The sequence below is a fragment of the Lepus europaeus genome, chromosome 6 (genome assembly GCF_033115175.1).
Source record: "Lepus europaeus isolate LE1 chromosome 6, mLepTim1.pri, whole genome shotgun sequence".
Lineage (NCBI taxonomy): Eukaryota > Metazoa > Chordata > Mammalia > Lagomorpha > Leporidae > Lepus > Lepus europaeus.
Genome location: NC_084832.1, coordinates 122,211,157 through 122,232,314, shown reverse-complemented (window position 1 = coordinate 122,232,314; position 21,158 = coordinate 122,211,157). Strand labels below are relative to the sequence as shown.

Sequence of the window (21,158 nt, the reverse complement as noted above, 5' to 3'; positions counted from 1 at the left end):
TTGAGCCAGGACTGGGATCCAGGCTCTAGTATGGGCTGTAGGAGTCCCAGGCTACAGTTACATGATGCACCATCCTGCCCTTCTTCCCTCGTAGTTGAAACGGAGCTATGAGTGTGAAGGTGTAACTTGATGTGCTTACAGAACTATTCGCCCAGGGATAGGAGACCACTATGATCTTTCATACTGTTCTCAATCATGAAAAAAAAAAAGAGAGCTTTGTGTGTCTTCTTAGCGAAGTAACTGAGTGTTCAGAGTCCTGAGTTAAGCAGCTGAGTCCATGTGGATCCCTGGCAGCCACAGGTGGTGCCACGGCATTGTCTCCTGATGGCTGGGCCGTGTGATTTGCATAAAGGATGTTTTCTTCATGCCTTCCCAGTTATGGGTTCTGGTTGGAATTCTTTATCTTACGTTCCCTGATCTGGAGTATTCGCCCTACTCTTTAAAAAAAATTACAAAATATATATAACACAGAGATAACCATTTTTACAGTTTGGCATTAACTGCATCCAAATTGTGCCGTCATCAGCCCCTTCCCCGTTGACTCACTCCACCCTCTCCTCTCCTCCAGCCCTTGGCAACAGCCATTCTCCTGGAGTATGAACTTGACACCCCTTGGTACTCACACACGTGGTACCCACAACGTGGTCCCTGTGGAGTTGGCTTATTTCACGTGGCATGATGTCTCGACAGTTGGACCCATGCTGTGGCACGTGCCAGAGCAGCTTCCTTTTCAAGGCCAAATGATACTCACTTGATATGTTCTGTGTGTGCATGTACACACACACACACCTGGTTTTTTTGTAAAGGGAGCCAGTGTCTGAGGGTTCAGATGTATCTCGACTTTGAAATCTGAGGAGCACTGGCCCTTTGTTGCCGTTTAACTCTCGGACTCTTGAACTATTTCCTTAAGCAGCCAATCATCCTCCTGATGGAGCTGTTCAAGTAAGCAATGGTAGCCTTGCCTTTTACCCAGCACAGACGAGTGTGTTCCCCAGACCTGCGCAGCCGTTCGTCGGGAGCCGGGGCTCTGTGCGAGGGTGCGCCCGTGGGGGCAGGCTGCTGGCCAACTCCTACCGCTCCCCTGGAGGTTACAAAGGTAGGCTCTGGGCCAGCCCCAGTTACACCAGTTGCCTTGTCTGCGTATTGACCTGCTCTGGCTGTTACTGCCTTACCTTGTTCTCTTTTGTCATTGCCGGTGGTAATGTGATAGAGAATTCTTTATTTGTAAGTAATAAAGTCGTTTTAATATGCCTATCCTCTCTTTCATAGGAACTGCCTTTCTGTAGGAAAAGCACATAGGTTCTATGACTTGCTGAAGGTGAAAGGTTGACTGTTGAGCTTTAAAGATTTATTTATTGATTTGCAAGGCAGAGTGGTAGGGGGAGATGGAGGCAGAGAGACCTTCGATTTGCTGGTTCTCTCCCCAAATGCCCACAACAGCCAGGGCTGGGTCACACTGAAGCCGGGAGCTGGCAGCTCCATCCTGGTCTCCCACATGGGTAGCAGGGGTTCAAGTGCTTGAGCCATCTCTGATGCTTCCCCAGGTGTATTGTCAGGAAGCAGACTTGGAAGTGGAGCAGCTGGGACTTGAACAGGTGTGTTGATACGGGATACTGATGTCAGGGCTTAATCCACTCTGCTGTCATGCTGGCCTGTTGTTGGTTTATTTATTTATTTATTTATTTCTATGAAAGGCCGAGTGATAGGGACAGAGAAGAGAGAGAGAGATCGGCCATCCGCTGGTTCATGCCCCCAAACAACTGCAGCAGTCAGGGCTGGGTCAGGCCAGGCCAAAGATGGGATCTGGAAGGTGCACGTGGGTGGGAGAAACTCGAGGGCCTGGGCCGTCATCTGCTGCCTGCCCAGGCGCATTAGCGGGAAGCTGGAGTGGCTGGGACTTGAAGTGGCACTGCGGGGTGGGTTACAGGTGTCCCAGGCAGCAGCCTAACCCACTGCACCACAGCGACCTGCTCCCATCTTGTTTGGGATGGCATGAATTTATCTTCATGTTTGAGTAACTGCTTTTTTTATTTAGTTAATTGAGTTTGGTAAAACTTTGCCATAGTTAGTGCTTATTTTCTAGTAGTTATTGATCATATTCTATCACAGATAAGAGCATAGAATCGAGACTGTAGTCCAGATATTCTCTTAGGTTTTAGTTACGGTTGTTCAGTATTTCACGGGCCTTAAGTAGCTTCTTACGGCACCACATTCAGCCCCTGCCTGCATTTCTTCAGTAGCAGATTTCTAACGTCGGCTTACTTGGAGTCAGCGATATTTTATAAATGTGTGTTGCTCTGTGGAAGCGATGTCAGTAGTCCTTACCTACGGAAGGCCTGACTGCTGATGGCATTACAGGATCAGTGGAATTTTTAAGGCAGTACAGAGTTAGTGTTCACCCTTGGTTGCATTTAACTTGCTGTGTTTTTATTCACTAGGCTTTGATGCTTACAGAGGACCCCCTTCAATTTCCAATGGAAATTACAGCCAGTTGCAGTTCCAAGGGCGAGACTATCCTGGAACTCCTTATTCCCAAAGGGTAAGAGTCACTGCCCCGCGTGGGGAGTGTGGCAGGTGTTGCTGCCAGGCTGTGATTAAACCATGGCAGAGTCTTGGAACTGCTTGTAACTCCTGAGGAGGGTTGAATTGGACATTCTTATCATCACCCAGAGGAGGGTACGTGGCTGCCAGTCACTCGAAGCTTCAATGGTGTGAGGTGCTGCAAATTTTTAAGTAAGATTTATTTATTTATTTGAAAGGCAGAGTTAGATCTGGGTGTGGGGAGAGAAAGAGAAAGAGACACCTTGCATTCGCTGGCTCACTCCTCAAATGGCCAAAATGGCCGGAGCTGGACTGATCCGCAGCCAGGAGCTTCTGACGGGTCTCCCCCACGGGTGCAGGTGGCGGCTTAACCGGCTGTGCCACAGTGCGGGCGCTGCACTGTGCCTTTCACGGAGTTCTCCGAGTGCTTCGTTGGTTTACAAGTGTGAACATAGCTAGTTGGGCAGGTTAGTTAACAGGAGAAGCCAACATGGCCGTTCCTGCCCCTTCCTGATGTGTTTCCCAGGTGTGTGGCTGCTGGGGGAGGCAGGATAGAGCACTAGGAGGAATTGGATAATCTTACACGGACCAGTCGGTAATCCTGGCCGCTCACTAATTACAGTCCTGGAAGGGAATGTTCTGTGTTGCTTTCAGGATAATTTCCAGCAGTGTTACAAGCGAGGAGGAGCCTCTGGTGGTCCTCGGGCAAACTCACGAGGTAAGGGTCAGTGACCAGTGCTCCGCTTGCCCTGGGCGCCTGCCTAGCACCCTCTGCTTTGTGCTGAGCCTCCGCAAGCCACGTTGCTTTCAGCCTTTGTCTCGAGGTGTTCAGCTTGCTTGTTAAGGGAGGTGTGACATGACTAGAGGAGCTGTGGATCCCGTTGTCAGCTTATTTAAAGGTGTATGTTAGCTAAAATGAATTTAACACCAGAGCATAATTTAATCTTTTTTTTTTTTTTTTTTTTTTTTTTTAACAGAGTGGATAGTGAGAGAGAGAGACAGAGAAAGGTCTTCGTTTTTGCCGTTGGTTCACCCTCCAATGGCTGCCGCAGCCGGCGCACTGTGGACGGCGCATCGCGCTGATCCGAAGCCAGGAGCCAGGTGCTTCTCCTGGTCTCCCAAGTGGGTGCAGGGCCCAAGCACTTGGGCCATCCTCCACTGCACTCCCGGGCCATGGCAGAGAGCTGGCCTGGAAGAGGGGCAACCGGGACAGACTCCGGCGCCCTGACCTGGACTAGAACCCGGTGTGCCGGTGCCGCAAGGTGGAGGATTAGCCTATTGAGCCGCGGCGCTGGCACATAATTTAATCTTGATACATACTCATGATGCTGACTGCACCCAGTTTTGTGTGTTTCAGGCTGAGTTTATTTTTAAATAAGAAGCACTTATAGTTTCTTGTCATTACTCTGATAAATTTGAATAATCAACAGTTCAGACACACTGACTCAAAAGCAGTGTATGTATAACACTTTTTTTTTTAAAAAAAGGTTTATTTATTTGAAAGCCAGAGTTACTGAGAGGCAGAGGCAGAGAGAGAGACAGGTCTTCCATCCATTGGTCCACTCCCCATATGGCTGCAACAGCTGGAGCTGTGCTGATCCTAAATCAGGAGCCAGGAGCTTCTTCTGGGTTCCACTTGGGTGGGGTGCAGGAGCCCAAGGACTTGGGCCATCTTCCACTGCTTTCCCAGGCCATAACAGAGAGCTGGATTGGAAGTAGAGCAGCCAGGAATCGAACCAGCACCCACATGGGATGCCGGCACTGCAGGTGGCGGTTTTACCCACTGTGCCACAGCGCCAACCCCTGCACTTCTTAAAGTGTGAGGAGGCAAGATTGAGCAGAGCTGAGAAGATCAGTACTGACTGGAGGGGCCGGTGTTGCAGCACAGTGGTTAAGCCTCCCCTCAGAACACTGGCACCCCGAATCGGAACAGTGGTGTCAGTCCCAGCTGCTTCACTTCCTGTTCGGCTTCCTGTGAATGCCCCTGGGATGGCAGTGCAGAATGACACAGGGCTGGGGTCCCTGCACCACGTGGGAGACCAGGATGGAGTTCACGGCTTCGGGTTTCTGCGTGGCCCAGACCTGGCTGTGTGGCCCTTTGGGGACTGAACCAGTGGATAAAAGATTGATAATCTCTCCCTGCCCTCCATACCTCCCCCCTCTCTGCTTTTCACAAAGAAATCGATAAACTTAAAAAAAATGTTGAAGATAATTACTTATTTTATAAGGAAATGTAGTAGTCATTATGAGTTTGCATTATTTCCGGCTAGTGTTTTTATACTGCACATAGATGATGTCACATTAACTTGGAATTGGAAAAACAGGTTTTCATCATGGAATTAAAACCAGCCCAAAATGTCTGAATGGCTAGAGGCCAGTGGTTCTGAAAGCTGGCTTCTGTTATTTAAGCTCAGTTTTCTTGAGTTCTTCTACATGAGCCAATCCAGAAAAATTCTTGACTTACTTGAGAGAGAAGGAGAGACAGAGATCTCCCATCCTCTGGTTCACACCTTGAATTTTTGTGCTGAGCCAGGAGCCATGAACTCAGTGTATGTGTGTATGAGTCCCTTGTAGGAGGCAGAGACCTAAGTTTTTTTGTTTGACAGACAGAGTTGGACAGTGAGAGAGAGAGAGACAGAGAGAAAGGTCTTACTTCTGTCGTTTCACCCCCCAAGTGGCCGCTACGGCCGGTGCGCTGTGCCGATCTGAAGCCAGGAGCCAGGTGCCTCCTCCTGGTCTCCCATGGGGTGCAGGGCCTAAGCACTTGGGCCATCCTCCACTGCCCTCCCGAGCCACAGCAGAGAGCTGGACTGGAAGAGGAGCAACCGGGACAGAATGGGCACCCCAACCGGGACTAGAACCCGGGGTGTCGGCGCTGCAGGCGGAGGATTAGCCTAGTGAGCCGCGGCGCCGGCCATGGACCCAAGTTCTTGAGCCATCCTCTGCTGCGTGTTGGGGTGCACGTTAGCAGGAAGCTGGAATTGCGAGTGGAGCCGGGTCTCCAGTGCAGGCGCTTGTGTAAGGGATGTGGGAGTCGGTGGTGTCCAGACACCTGCCCTACAGCAGCCACTTGGAGTGGGAGATGCATCGCTGAGAAGTGAACTCAGGAAGGAGTAGAAAGCATTCAAGCCTGTGCTTTAGCTTTGCTGCCTCTAGCCAGCTTTGCTGAGTTACCCGGTGTGTGTTAACGTTCGCCTTAGCACACTGGCTCAGGTGCAGGCGGGTGCAGTGCCTTGTGCCTCAGGTAAGAGTACAGACTGCCTCTGGAAGTCTCCCAGTGTTGCTTATCCTCTGGATCTCCCTGGCTGTAGAGTAGGAGTGTGAAAGCCCAGTGCCCGAAATTCCCAGCCAAGTGCAGTCTAATGGTATGTCACTGCTTTGGCTTTGGAATGGACTATAAAAATGTGTCTCGAATCTGTGTATCAGTAGCCGACTCATAGTACATACTGTGTTCAAAGCTAACTGTTTCCATATGAGAAACTCACTGTTGCTAATAAAACAGCAGGGTGGAGTGATTCATCTCAGGTGAGCAGCCCGGAGCGGGACAATGAGACCTTCAACAGTGGCGACTCCGGCCAAGGAGACTCCCGTAGCATGACCCCCGTGGACGTGCCCGTGACCAATCCGGCGGCCACCATACTGCCAGTCCACGTCTACCCCCTGCCTCAGCAGATGCGCGTGGCCTTCTCGGCGGCCAGAACCTCCAACCTGGCCCCTGGGACGCTGGACCAGCCGATCGTGTTCGACCTGCTCCTCAACAACCTGGGGGAAACGTTCGACCTGCAGCTCGGTCGGTTCAACTGCCCGGTGAACGGCACGTACGTGTTCATCTTCCACATGCTGAAGCTGGCGGTGAACGTGCCGCTGTACGTCAACCTCATGAAGAACGAGGAGGTCCTGGTGTCGGCCTACGCCAACGACGGTGCTCCTGACCACGAGACCGCTAGCAACCACGCCATCCTGCAGCTCTTCCAGGGAGACCAGATCTGGCTGCGGTTGCACAGGGGAGCCATCTACGGCAGCAGTTGGAAGTATTCCACGTTTTCCGGCTATCTGCTTTATCAGGATTGAAAGTACGGCGTCGGCAGTGAGAGGATGGTGTTCGCATGAGTGGGCTGAAGGGAGCAGGAGTCCCTGTCCTTGGCACTGGTTGGTGTAGGAAATGTCTTCTTTCCCAGAGGAAGGAGGAGAGCCTTATTTTTTGTTTGCCTCCCCAAGGTGAAAAATTTCAGGCCGAATGACAATTAGCACTAATCTGGCACTTTATAAATTGTGATGTAGCCTCGCTAGTCAAGCTGTGAATGTATAATTGTTTGCACTTAATCCTTAACTGTATTAACGTTCAGCTTACTAAACTGACTGCCTCCAGTACAGGCGGGTTACAATGCCTTGTTGTGCCTCAATAAAAAGGTTACCTGCACCCTCTGTGGTCCTGTTCATTGAACGTTGCGTTGAGAGGTGACATAGCCAATTTTTAAAGTTCCTGCGACTGTTTTAAAATAAGACTTCTTTTTTTTTTTTTTTTATTTTTGACAGGCAGAGTGGACAGTGAGAGAGAGACAGAGAGAAAGGTCTTCCTTTTGCCGTTGGTTCACCCTCCAATGGCCGCCGCGGTAGTGCGCTGCGGCCGGCGCACCGCGCTGTTCCGATGGCAGGAGCCAGGTGCTTATCCTGGTCTCCCATGCAGGTGCAGGGCCCAAACACTTGGGCCATCCTCCACTGCCTTCCCTGGCCACAGCAGAGAGCTGGCCTGGAAGAGGGGCAACCCGGACAGGATCGGTGCCCCGACCGGGACTAGAACCTGGTGTGCCGGCGCCGCAAGGCGGAGGATTAGCCTGTTGAGCCACGGCGCCGGCCTTAAAATAAGACTTCTTTTTTTTTTTTTTTTTTAATTTTTTTTTTTTTTGACAGGCAGAGTGGACAGTGAGAGAGAGAGACAGAGAGAAAGGTCTTCCTTGGCTGTTGGTTCACCCTCCAATGGCCGCCGCGGTTGGCGCGCTGCGGCCGGCGCACCGCGCTGATCCGATGGCAGGAGCCAGGTGCTTCTCCTGGTCTCCCTTAGGGTGCAGGACCCAAGTACTTGGGCCGTCCTCCACTGCACTCCCTGGCCACAGCAGAGAGCTGGCCTGGAAGAGGGGCATCCGGGACAGGACCGGTGCCCCGACCGGGACTAGAACCCGGTGTGCCGGCGCCGCAAGGCGGAGGATTAGCCTAGTGAGCCGCGGCGCCGGCCAAAATAAGACTTCTATAAAGCTGTTTTTTCCCTGAGTTTTTTCATGCATACTAAACATCTCATTCATTAAAAAAGATTTGATCTCTCCGTGGACCCAGTCCTGCAGTCTCCATGAAGCCATTCTGTCTCTCAGTTGGGCATCTTTGGGTACCTGTTGCTATAGTACAAGGCATGGTAGGACGCACACAGGTGATTTTCTGGCCCTCTCTTAGTGAGACGTGGCCTCGGCAGTGAATGCTTAGTTAGAATAGGCAGAAAGCACAGGCTCCGTGGTCAGGGTTGTGTTTTGAGTCCTGACTCTGCCACTTGGTAACTGATCTTTGGCAAATCATTTTACCTGTGAGGTTGACATCGTCCCCAGCCCCACCCCCACCCCCCATACCTTCTCTGTTAGGGAGTCTTCAAAAAGTTCACAGCAAGTGTGTGTTATGTGTCTGAAGAAAACTGCCTGCATTTCAGGTTTTGTGTTCACAATAAATGGGTATTGCATTTCCATTTTCCCATGAGCCTGTGGAAGGACCCTCCTGTGGTGCCCTCTACAGAGGGGACGTAGGGCCACTGTTGGCAAAACTTCCTCAGTTCCTGGTAGGTACTTTCTGGGTTACAGATGTTAGCATTCCAACTAAATACACTAGTTCATGGCTTTAGCATCCAGTGTTCTGTGGGTATGATTAAAAGATTTGGGGTTGAGGGGCGGCACTGTGGTGCAGTGGGTTAAACTGCAGCCTGCTGTACAGGCATCCCATCTGGGCTCTGGTTTGAGCCCCTCCTGCTCCACTTCCCATCCAGGCCCCTGCTAATGCACCTAGGAAAGCAGTGGAAGATGGCCAAGTGCTTGGGCTCCTGACCCACATGGGAAACCCAGGTGAAGCTCCAGGCCCCTGTGGCCATTGGGAGAGGGAACCTGTGGGTGGAAGATCCATTTATCTCTCCTACTCACTCACTCATTGTCACTCACTACCACCCCCAATAACACTGCCTTTCCAATAAATAGATCTTAAAAAAAAAAAAAAAAGTAGGGAACCCAGAGGTTGAAGAACAGTTGGAGATCAAGTTCATCATGTTGCTGTAACCGTTAGATTTTCTACCAGTTGTCTTTGGCTTAATCCTCCCCCCACTCCCACATGTAATCATGTAAAGTAGACAACTTTTTTTTATGACAAGTGTCAAACAACAAGAGATTAACTAGGGGGCCCACTGATGCTATCAGTCATGCTGTAGGAGTCTATTTAAATTCTCTTCTGCCAGGTATAAAAATTATGTGTTATACATTATTCTCAGACTTGGGAGGATGAATGGACAAGCTCTTTCATTGTGATGTGAGATTGCTTTTTGAAGATAGTTCTGGAAAGTCGTAGTGAAGCTCGCGTAGCTTCAGATAAGTGACCATGAACAGATTGCACTTCTGTGTGCAGGAGGTGGAGTGGGGAGCAGATACCCGAAGCCCATTTGCAGAGCTTGTGGGAAGAACTCGGATTTCACTGGGCGGGTCTTGTGGGTGCGACTGAAGTGGAAAGGCTATCTGTCATTCTTGCTGCCTGTGGTCGTAGAAACGTGGTGGTTCTGTGGGAGGAGGAGTGACGCTGATGCCCGGTGTCCCCTGAGTTCTGGGCTCTCACCCTCAGTCTCTGAGTCTGTGACTCCTGTGGCTCTGATGGGGTGAGCAGCCCGAGTGCAGAGCACGTGTGACTCCCTCTGGTCCCCCGGACCCCGTGGTCTTTCACCCGTGCTGCTTGTTTACCTTACACAGCTCCATGACAGCTGCATTTTTTTAATCCTTTGACATTACGTATGTTACGTTTCTATCATTATTTCCTATTTGCAAAGATAAATTTAAAATCTTTGCTTTAATGACATGATGTTCTTTTATGATCCCGGGATAATTACCAGGTGAAGTTTTATGTGTTTTATGTTGAAATAATTGTGCGCATACACAGACTTTCCATTTTTTTTTAACTTTTATTAAATAAATATAAATTTCCAAAGTACAGCTTTTGGATTATAGCGGCTTCCCCCCCCAGCCCCCACATAACCACCCTCCCACCCGCAACCATCCCATTCTTCATCATTCATTTTCAATTCTCTTTATATACAGAAGATCAATTTAGTATATACTAAGTAAAGATTTCAACAGTTTGCACCCACACAGAAACAGAGTATAAAGTACTGTTTGAGTACTAGTTATAGCATTAAATCACAATGTACAGCACATTAAGGACAGAGATCCTACATGGGGAGTAGGTGCACAGTGACTCCCATTGTTGATTTGACAATTGACACTCTTATTTATGACGTCAGTAATCACCCGAGGCCCTTGTCATGAGCTGCCAAGGCTATGGAAGCCTCTTGAATTTGCCAACTCCAATCTTATTTAGACAAGGTCATAATCAAAGTGTAAGTTCTCGCCTCCCTTCAGAGAAAGGTACATCCTTCTTTGATGGTCCGTTCTTTCTGCTGGGATCTCACTCGCAGAGATCTTTCATTTAGGCAATTTAAATTTTTTTTTTTTTTGCCACGATGTCTTGGCTTTTCATGCCTGAAATACTCTCACAGGCTTTATTGCCAGATCCGAATGCCTTAAGGGCTGACTCTGAGGCCAGAGTGTTGTTTAGGACATCTGCCATTCTATGAGTCTGCTGTGTATCCCGCTTCCCATGTTGGATCTTTCTCTCCTTTTTAATTATATCAGTATTAGCAGATACTAGTCTTGTTTATGTGATCCCTTTGACTCTTAGACCTATCATTATGATCAATTGTGAACTGAAACTGATCACTTGGACTAGTGAGATGGCATTGGTACATGCCACCTTGATGGGATTGGATTGGAATCCCCTGGCACTTTTCTAACTACCATTAGGGGTAAGTCCGAGTCAGCATGTGACAAACTGTACATCTCCTCCCTCTCTTACTCTCTGATATTTAACAGGGATCACTTTTCAGTTAAATTTAAACACCTAAGAATAATTGTGTGTGAATTAAAGAGTTCAACCAATAGTATTAAGTAGAACAAAAAAAACTAAAAGGGATAAAGTAGTAAGTTGTTCCTCGACAGAACAGGTTTCCTTTTAGGTACTGCAGACTTTTCCCATATAACTCCTTATCTGCCCTCCCTCCAAATACTTTAAATGATTTTGGCTTAGAAAATTCAGTGTATGTCTCTGGCTCCTGTGTTTGCACCTCCACCCATCCTGGGGTATTCGATTGACCTCTTTAGTGATGAGGCCGTGGTACCTTTGTACTCTTTTTTTTTTTTTTTTTTTAGTTTTTGGGCAAGGGTTGACAGTGATTGTTGCATAGCCCATTGGTTAGCAATGCAAGATGATAACTGCTGGATTATAAAATATTATCCATACCAGGAGGTCTCAGGCCCACTGTTGGTCAAGCGTTATTTCACATGTTCTGTACCTGGCTAATGAATTTAGTCGCTTCAGTATCTGGCTTAAACCTGACTCTTAGAAAGAAGAGAGACTTGCAGGTGTAACAGGTTCATCCTCTGAGACCAAATCTCTGGTGGTTTCCTTGGTGTCTGTCGCACATGTTTTGTCTTTCTGTCTGGAAGTGTTCCTATTTAGAAGCTGAAACTGTTTTTCAACCTTTGTCTTAACTTTTGAGCTTGACTTCCCGGGAGATTGTCTTGGTTTTGTCCTGCTAGTATTTTACCCTGTGTTGAATCACTGCTAACATATAAAATCCGTAGCATACTTGTTAGCTTCCATATACGTATCCTGTTGACTTAGGATACATTGTTTTCTGACTGCTGCAGGACCAGTCTTTTGTGTTTTCTGCCTTTTAAACAAGAAGTGACACTTCAGTCAGTTTCAGGTGGCGTTAGTAACACTCAGACAAACCCAGCAGCAGAGGGACCCATGGGAGACACGTGAGAGCAGTGCAGACCCCGTGGAGCCAGGGGCTCTGCAGTGGCTGCTGCGCAGCTTGGCAGGTTTCGCTGTCTGTCTTTCAAGGAGGATGCGTTCGGCTTTGGAACTGGCAGCGGGGCAACCCTGTGCAACCCTGCAGGTGAAACCCCACCCGAGTGCCTCGGCCCGCCCTTGGCGTCTACACGCGGGCCACATGAGGAGTGTCCAGGCACTGTGTGGTGGACAGTTGTGTTTTAGTTTGCTCCTCTGCGTGGTGTATTTCCGGTGCCTTGTCTTTCCATCCCAGGCTCTTCTCTGTATTAGATTGGCCATGGGTCTTGTGGTAGTTGCCAACTGTTCTTAATTACCAACGGGGCACCAGAAAGCTGCCGGGAACTCTGTGTAGCTGGGACTGTTGCCCCTGGGCTTCGTGGAGGCAGGGTTCGTGGAGCGGCGTAGGACACAGACGGAAGAGCTTGTGCGGTGCAAGACCCGGATACTGCTGAGTTGGGATCCCTCTGCCACGTGAACTTTGTGGAGGGAAATGCTAGTGTCAGAAGCATGTGCAGTGGGAGACAGCAGACAGATAATCTGCAGAAGCAGCTCACACCTACGTGCACAAATATGCACGCTTCACGTGCTCTGATTCAGGGCGGAATTGGAATTTAAAAATGTTTATTTTGTTGCAAATGTTTATTTTGTTGCAAAGCACTTTTGCAGGCATGGGAGGTTTGCTCATCACCCTCAAGCCCGTGTACTCTTGGTGGGGGTAGAGCTGGGCTGTTCTGGGAGGGTCGGTGCATGGTAGCCATCAAGATGAGAAAGCCAGACATCCTGCGGCGAGGAATTGACACACAGTTGAGGAATCGGGCCAGGCAACGTGGGGAAAGAGGGCTTCCATAGCATTGGTTACAGAAGCAGACGCTGAGCTGGTCCGTGGCTGATGTGCTAGGGCTCGGCGCGCTGTGCGGGAGAGGTCATTGGTAGTGCAGTTTCAGACCTCTGACTACTTGAATCGATTGTTTCCGGGTACGACGCACAGGGCAGTTGATGGTGTTGGCCTGGAGGGTTTGGGGTTGTCCTAGGAGTGAGGGAGCGTTGTCCATTCGTGCTGTTGAACGTGAGATGCGTGCATCGCTTCTTGGTGAAAACCTCTCAAGTCAGAGGAGACAGGACACAGCGGCGGTGCCTGCCCTGCCTGGTCTCTGGGTAGGGTTTGAGTGTTGTGAGGACCATAGGCCTGCGCTAGCTCCCGTGGAGGGGTTGCACAGCCACAGCGCTTGATGTTCACAACGCCCCTCGTAGTCTGCACCATCACCTTCCTTCATCTTCACGGTGGGGTTGTGAGGCCGGGACAGAGCTGGCTGCCCTGGTTCCTAAGCCTGCTCTGTCCTCTGGCGCCCGGTGCCTCTGCCTGCCCGTGGTTCCTAGTGCTGTCTCACACACTCGCCTTGGTGTGCTCTCAGTGGGCTGCGGCCAGCTCTATACTTGGTAAACTGTGTTCTCTTGAGGTTGCCGTGGTCCTGAAGCTGAGGCTGGGGGTGGCCTGCTTGTCTGAGTGGGAGGTGGGATGCCCGGGAGATGAAGAAATGGCATTTGGAAGAAGAGAGGTGAGAGGAGACGGTCTGTATTGTCGGTCACTCAGCTGTCTTCAGCGCCTTCCTGTCCACGCTGCCAGAGGCACTGGGGAGTGGGGGTTCAGGCCCCCGCGCAGGAGCTTTGTGACGCTGCCCCTGCCTTCTTGGGCTGATGCTCACAGGTCACTGATTGCAGTTTTCTAAGAAGTCTTTAGATCTGTCACGTTCTTAGGAGAGCTCCCTTCTGTTGTTTCACCCCTAAATGATAGCTGCAGTGGCCAGGACCCAAGCCAAGAGCCAGGAGCTCGCTCCCAGGCTCCTGTGTGAGTGGTAGGGACCCACATCTGAGCCATCCCGGCTGCCTTCCGGAGTCTGCGTTGGGAGCAGACGGAGGTCAGGAGCGGGAGCTGGGTGTCAGATCCGGGTCAGGGCCATCTTAATCGCCAGGCCAAACGCACACCTCGCATGTGATGCTTTTTTTCTTATAGATTTATTGGAAAAGCATAGTAACAGATCTTTGATTAGCTGGTTCAGTTGCCAAATGGCCGCAACAGCCAGGGCCGGGCCAGGCTGAAGCCAAGAGTCTCCCATGTGGGTGGCCGGGACCCAGGTACTTGGGCCATCTTTGGCTGCTTTTCCAGACCCACTAGGAGGGAGCTGGATTAGAATTGGAGCAGCTTGACCTTGAACCGCCGCTCGGATGTGGGGTGCTGGTGCCATACACTGTGGCACCTCATGTTTTCTGTGTAAAAGGTCACTGTTGGCTTCCGTTAGCAAATACTGAAGATGCTTCATTTGCAAGAAATCTGTCTGCTTTCGCATGAATTTTAGGTGCTCTGAAATTGAACTCCGACAATGTAGATACTTTCGAATGCAGGAATACAGTTACCAACTATACAACTTTCACCCCCAGATAATTTAACATGGTTTAAAAGATGTGTTATTAAACTTACAGGAATTTCTATGCATTGTTTTTTTTTTTTTTTTAATTTACTTTATTTGAAAGGCAGAGAGAGGGGGCTCTTGAATCCTCTGGCGATTCCCAAACACCCACACAACAGTCAGGCTGAGCCCGGCTGCAGCCAGGAGCCTGAAACGCAATCTGGGTCCCCCACATGGCTGGGAGGAGCTTACGTGACCACCTGCTGCCCCCAGGGTGTGCATTACCTGGAAGCTGAAACCCGGGGAACTGATACGGAATTGGATGTCTCAGGTGGGCTCTGAACTGCTGTGTCCTAACTACTGGTTCCTAACTTTCCCTCTGTACCGTCTGGACTAGATGGAAGCCTAATGCCGAGAGGTGATGAGCTGTGTGGCAGATGGGGGAACAGCTGCCTGGTATTACACCATGATGGCGTAAATGGCATATCTCAAGACAGGGCAGGGCTCTGAGTAAAAACTGCTTCCTGCACCTTGAGTGCTAATGCAGATCACCCCCTCTGCTAACTTTGGGGTGATGCCATTGGTTCCCGTGTGTACACAGGTGACACCCAGTTCTCCATCCCAGCCCTGTGTTTCCTCGCCCAGCTCCCAAAGGAGTGCCAGAGGATTGCGGGGAATCTCGAGGGCGTGAACTCCAAGTGTGTCCGGTTCAACATGTCCAGCGGCAAAGCTCACCTTCCCTGCCAGACCTGCGTTGCATTTTCCCTGGTTAATGACTTCATAGGTCATCAAAGCTTGGGACGTTGGAATACTTCCTGACCTCCCTTGGTTACTTCATCATAATTGCTGTTGATTGTACCTGTGATGGGTCTCAAACCTTTCCTCTCCTCTTCCCTAGTGTGGATGCCTTGTGTCAGACCCCTTGTCCAGCATTTGTACTGGATTATACATTCAACCAGTGCTTGCACATTGCTTTTTTTGTACCAATGAGAGACTGTATCTCATGTCTTTATTTATTTATTTGAGAGGTAGAGTTACAGAGAGAGGGAGAGACAGAGAGAAGGGTTTTCCATCCACTGTCGCAGTGGTCAGATCTGGGTCGACCTGAAGCCAGGAGCTTCTTCCAGGTCTCCCACTTGGGTGCAGGGTCCCAAGCACTTGGGCCGTCTTCCATTGCTTTCCCAGGTCATAGAGTTGTATCAGAAGAGCTGCAGCCAGGACATGAGCTGGCACCCATATGGGATGCCAGCGCCACAGGCAGACTTGGCCCCCTACGCCACAGCGCCGGCCCCCCTCATTATGTCTTGGTCACTGAAGGTTGAGTGAGGGGTCTCTCCTGTCCTTTGAAAAGACCTCAAGGATAACAGCGCTTCCTGAGCGTGTCCCCGGGGCAGGGAGCTACTTGACAGCTCTGGGAAGCAGGCACTGAGAGGCGAGGTACATGCACATCGCGACACGCGGAGATTGAAATAGCCGGCTCACATTCTCCCTCCAACAAGGTGAGCTTGTCGCGCCAGGAAGAAGCCCTGGCATCTGGGGCAGTGTAGCACAGGGGCCCCAGAAACAGCCCGACGTCAGCTAAACAGATGACAGTGTAGGGCAAGCCGCTGAAACACTTGTAAAGGCATCAGAGAACAGAGGCAGGGAGTCTGTGTGTGCCCCTGATCTTTTCCTGTTGTCTTAGAAACCCTCATTTGGGCCGGCACAGTGGCTTAACAGGCTAATCCTCCACCTTGCGGCGCTGGCACACCAGGTTCTAGTCCCGGTTGGGGCACTGGATTCTATCCCGGTTGCCTCTCTTCCAGGCCAGCTCTCTGCTATGGCCCGGGAAGGCAGTGGAGGATGGCCCAAGTGCTTGGGCCCTGCACCCGCATGGGAGACCAGGAGAAGCACCTGGCTCCTGGCTTTGGATCAGCGCAATGCGCCGGCCACAGCGGCCATTGGAGGGTGAACCAAAGGCAAAAAGGAAGACCTTTCTCTCTGTCTCTCTCTCTCTCACTATCCACTCTGCCTGTCAAAAAAAAAAAAAAAAAAAAAAAAAAAAAAGAAACCCTCATTTGATAGTTTTGCTTTTAGTAACTTGTCTTCACGGAGTGTCCAAGGAACATAAAGTTTTCCTGGGAACACTGGCTTTTTTTTTTTTAATAAAAAAAATTACTTAGCTGAAAGAACCACACGGAGATAAGGAGAAACACACACACACACACACACACGGAATCCATGCACTGGTTCATTCCACAAATGGTTGCAACAGCTAGGGCTGGGCCAGCCTGAAGCCAGGAGCCTGGAAATCCATCTGGGTCTCTCACGTGGGTGTGGTGGCCAAAGCAATTGGGCCATCCTCCATGGCTTTTCCCAGGCCATAAGCAGAGAGCTGGGACGTGAACTGGTGCCTATAGGGTTGCTGTCGTCACAGGCAGTGGCTTTACCTGCTACATCACAACACCAGCCCCAGCATTGGCTCTTGCACTATGTTAAATTTTTGTGGTAACTGTCAATGCACATGTCGTCCTAAGACATGATGCGTCCCATGGACTCCAGCTATGCGCATGCCGTTGTAAGACGTGGTACGTCCCATGGAATCCAGCGAGTTTCCTTCATTGGTCGCTGCAAAGCTACAGCAGTGTATTACAACCAGGAACCTGGCATGGACACCGTGAAGAGAGGGAACGTGTCCATCACCCCCGGAATCCCTGTGCTGCCCTTCTGTGGCCACATGCACTCCCTCGTGGCTGCAACCCCGCTTTAACCCTTAGCCACTACAGATCTGGTATTTTCCTTTGATTTTTTTAGCTCTGAGGATGTATTATAAGTGCAGTCTGTATGGGACCTTTTGGGACTGGTTTCCTGTGCCTGTGTGGCCATTCTTTCTGATGCTCACTCGTGTTCTGTGCCTTCTACACAACACAGGTTACTTAACCGTTTGCCCACGGATGGACACCTGGGTTGTTTGCAGTTTGGGCTTTGGCAAACAGAGCTGATATAAACACTCATGGGCACGTTTTCTAGAAAACATTCTTTAATGCAGAGAGTGTGGGCCTCCCTCTGCTGGTTCACTCTGCAAATGTCTACAACAGCTGGGGCTGGAGCAGGTTGACCGAGGCCCGGTGTTGTCCTTGGGTGGCAGGCACCCAACCGTTGACCCTCACTGCTGCCTCCCAGGGTGCACATCCGCGGGAACCAGAGCTGACTTGAGCCCACACGTTCTGACATGGCATGCGGGCGTCCCACGCAGTCTTAACCCGTGCACCAGTGCCCGCGTTCTGTGCGCGTTGGTGATGACCCAGGTGCCCATTTCTCCGGGCTAAGTGACCATGTAAGAGTGGTGGGTTCGGCTTTTTAAGGAAGCTGACAAACTCTTCTCCAGGGTGGCTGTACCGTTTCACAGTCCTACCACCAGAGTATGAGTGATCCGCTTTCTCTGGATCTTAGTCATGAGGTTTTATTTTTTTTTTTAATTTCGCCTCTGCTTTTCCATTATTGGAACAACTGCAATGATGACTCTGTCCCCACTGCACATCATCTTGAGTGCGACCAGAGAGTTCGTTTTCAGACATTAAATGTTGTGGGTGGGGCGGTATACCTGGGAGGAAGGTAGCAGGCATTAGGAGATACCTAGTTTAAGAGATCTCTGTTAGGGCCGGCGCTGTGGTTTAACAGGCTAATCCTCCGCCTTGTGGCACCGGCATACCGGGTTCTAGTCCTGGTTGGGGCGCCGGATTCTGTCCCAGTTGCCCCTCTTCCAGTCCAGCTCTCTGCTATGGCCCAGGAAGGCAGTGGAGGATGGCCCAAGTGCTTGGGCCCTGCACCCGCATGGGAGACCAGGAGAAGCACCTGACTCCTGGTTTCGGGTCAGCACGATGCGCCGGCCACAGCGGCCATTTGGAGGGTGAACCAACGGCAAAAAGGAAGTCCTTTCTCTCTGTCTCTCTCTCTCACTATCCACTCTGCCTGTCCAAAAAAAAAAAAAAAAAAAGATCTCTGTTAGAACCAGCTGTCTCTGCCGAGCTGATCGGGACGTTAGGTAAGCGGATGAAGTAACTGCAGCAGAATGCGGGGAGAGAAAGGGAGGCTGAGAATGGAGGTCTGGGAAGCCCCGGGGCACCGGGCGAGGTGACCAGGTGACCAGGTGTTCAGCCAGGGCCAGGAGGAAGGGACCCGCACAGCTGTGGTTGGCGATGCCGGCATCCTGTGTTGAGTCCCAGCTGCTCTGCCTTTTTATTTTTATTTTTTATTTTTTGACAGGCAGAGTTAGACAGTAAGAGAGAGACAGAGAGAAAGGTCTTCCTTCCATTGGCTCACCCCCCAAATGGCCGATCCGAAGCCAGGAGCCAGGTGCTTCCTCCTGGTCTCCCATGCGGGTACAGGGCCCAAGCACTTGGGCCATCCTTCACTGCCCTCCCAGGCCACAGCAGAGAGCTGGACTGGAAGAGGAGCAACCAGGACAGAATTTGGTGCCCCGACTGGGACTAGAACCCTGGGGTGCCAGCGCTACAGGCGGAGGATTAGCCTAGTGAGCCGGGACGCCGGCCCTTTTTTTTTTTTTTTTTTTTTTTTTAAGATTCATTTTATTAATTTCAAAGAGTTACATAGAAAAAGGGTAGAGCCAGAGAGAGAGAGAGAGAGAGAGAGAGAGGTCTTCCATCCACTAGTTCACTTCCCAAATGATCACAATGGCCAAGCTGACATGATCTTAAGTCAGGAGCTTCTTCCAGGTCTCCCATATGGGAGCCCCCAACAACTTGGGCCATCTTCTACTGCTTTCCCAGGCCATAGCAGAGCTGGATTGGAAGAGGAGTAGCTGGGGCTTGAACTAGCACCCATATGGGATGCTGGCACTTCAGGCCAGGGCTTTAACCCACTGTGCCACAGCACCTGCCCTTAGCTGCTGTGCTTCTGGTCCATCTTCCTGCTAATGCACTTGGGAAGGCAGTGGAAGATGGCTTGGGTATCTCGTCCTGTCCCCTGGGCGGGGACCCAGATGGAGCTCTTGGCTCCTGACTTCAGCCTGGCCCAGCCCTGGCTGTGTGGCTGTTTAGAAAGAGAACCAGTGGATGGAAGAGTTCTCTGTCTCTGCTTTTCAAATAAATAATGTTTAAAAAACTAAAAGCGGTATTAAGCAACAAATAAGAGCGTGCATTACAGTGTCAGACATGGACGATGCGAGAACCAGCAGTGTCTTGTGCACTTGGTGTGGAGGAGATCAGTGTCGGCCTTCGCTTTGCAGCACAACAGGGGTGTGAGGACAGACGCCCGGGCGAGCTGGACGAGGCACGGACAGCAATGAGGCCAGAGAACAGCTGGAGCCGTGCCTTGGAATGGGAGGGGGAAAAGAAAGCGCAGTCATTAGAGTTCCTGGAGACGGCGGTCTTTAACTGGGGGGATGGTTTACGGGTGAGGTTCAGTCACTACAGAGGCTGAAGATGTAGGAAAAGAATTTTTTAAAAAAAGATTTATTTGAAAGGCAGAGTTACAGAGACACGAGAGAGAGAGAGAGAGAGAGATAAGAGGAGAGAGGAGAGAGGAGAGAGTCTTCCATTTGCTGGTTCACTCCCCAAGTGGCCACAGGGCCAGGGCCGGGCCAGGCCGGAGCCAGGAGCTTCTTCCAGGGCTCCCACATGGGTGCAGGGGCCCAAGCTGCCTGCCCAGGTGCACGCGCAGGAAGCAGCTGGGCTGGAACGGGCGTCCAGATGGAGAGGGTGGGACTGGGTTCAGACGGGAGGGCAGATGACCAGGGGTGGGGGTGGGGGTCGGCCTGCCCTCCGCTCTCCGCAGGGCCCTGGAAGAAGGGGACCGGGGCCTGAGTCCTGAGGGCCCGCACGGTGATGCCGAGCCAGACAGGCACAGGACCGTGCGTGGGAAGGGTGCACTGTGCAGCGGGGGCCGCTCCGAGGCCTGGGCAGTCAGGGTTCCGGCGGGTAAGGGAGTGGGGTGCCCGTGAGTGGGCTCCTGGAGCAGGCCGGCGACGGGCGCTCGGGCTGTCCGTCTGGGAGCTGAGGCTCAGGGACCACAGCGGCAGCCCCCGGCTTCCAGAACCTTCCCCCGCCGGCGGCCCTGGTTTGAGGAGCGGCCGTGTCGCCTGCCCATCTTGCACCCGGTAACTGCACCGTGTCCGGGCCGTGTGCTCCTGGACAGGCCGCTCCGCACAGCGCTCCCTGCCGCTGACACGGGGACGGGGGCAGCGTGGCCGCCAGTGTGGACGAGTGTGGACGCGCTCGGCCCGCCCACCGCTTTTCCCAGGAGGGCCGGGGGTTTGTCAGAAACTCCCAGGCACTGCGTTCCTCTCGCCTCTGTGTTTCCACACTCGGGAAATTAATTCCCGCCACCCCCGCTATGATTTCTCTCTCCTCCCGGATGGCGAATTACTCCATACATCTTGTTAGAAAGTGGTGCCTGCGAACCCTAGCCCTCTGGGTCAGAAATGCATATTTAAGGTTCACTTCTCACTGGCTGCTCCCGGATGCCAAGAAGTAGGCCTGGAACAGGCTCAGTTCTAGAACGAACAGAAAGAATCACGCGGCCCCAATCGCTCAACCGGCCACCAGCTGTAAAGACCCCGGGCCGCTCAAGCTGTCTCACCGGGGAAGAGGCGGGAAGCTGTATTCCGTACAGCAGCATGGCGGCCGCCACACGCTTCGGGAAACGGCATGGCGGCCGCAGTGCGGGAGTCGGAAGCGCAGTTTCCTCAGGGGCACAAGCCCGAGGCCGCTCTCCGTACAGTAGCATGGCGGCTACCTGCCGGAGTTCGAGTACCCCGTCTCTACCTGAGTAGGAGCGGGAAGCTGTTTCCCCATAGCAGCACCGCGGCTCCTCGCCGGAGCTCGGGAGCACCCTAGTCGCCCACACACCCCGGAAAGAGGGGTTACGCCGTGTTCCGTACAGCAGCATGGCGACCACCCTTCGGGGCTTGGAAACGCCGTCCCACCTCTCGCTCCTAGCCCCAACTAGGAGGGACGCTATTTTCCGTACAGCAGTATGGCGGTCGCCTGCGTGGGCCGGTCGCTGCCTCCGGCCCGGAGGAAAAGACTGCCGTAAAGGAGGCGCCGCTTCCTCTGCTGACTTCTCCCG

General features: G+C 51.7%; 1 protein-coding gene across 7 annotated transcripts in view; it reads left to right on the top strand.

The window, feature by feature from the left end:
• Positions 1–6,955, top strand: part of CAPRIN2 (caprin family member 2) — a 48,205-nt gene extending 41,250 nt beyond the window's left edge. For 2 of the 7 annotated variants that reach the window (XM_062195032.1, XM_062195028.1), the window contains 4 exons: positions 974–1,096; positions 2,439–2,539; positions 3,196–3,259; positions 6,044–6,955. In XM_062195032.1, the coding sequence (XP_062051016.1) occupies positions 974–1,096; positions 2,439–2,539; positions 3,196–3,259; positions 6,044–6,612 (857 nt within the window). In that variant the 3' untranslated portion in view covers positions 6,613–6,955. Of the gene's footprint in view, positions 1–910; positions 1,097–2,438; positions 2,540–3,195; positions 3,260–6,043 lie in introns of all 7 variants that reach the window. The other 5 variants (XM_062195031.1, XM_062195027.1, XM_062195030.1 and 2 more) reach the window with 3 other exon arrangements.
• The last annotated feature ends 14,203 nt before the right edge of the window (positions 6,956–21,158 follow it).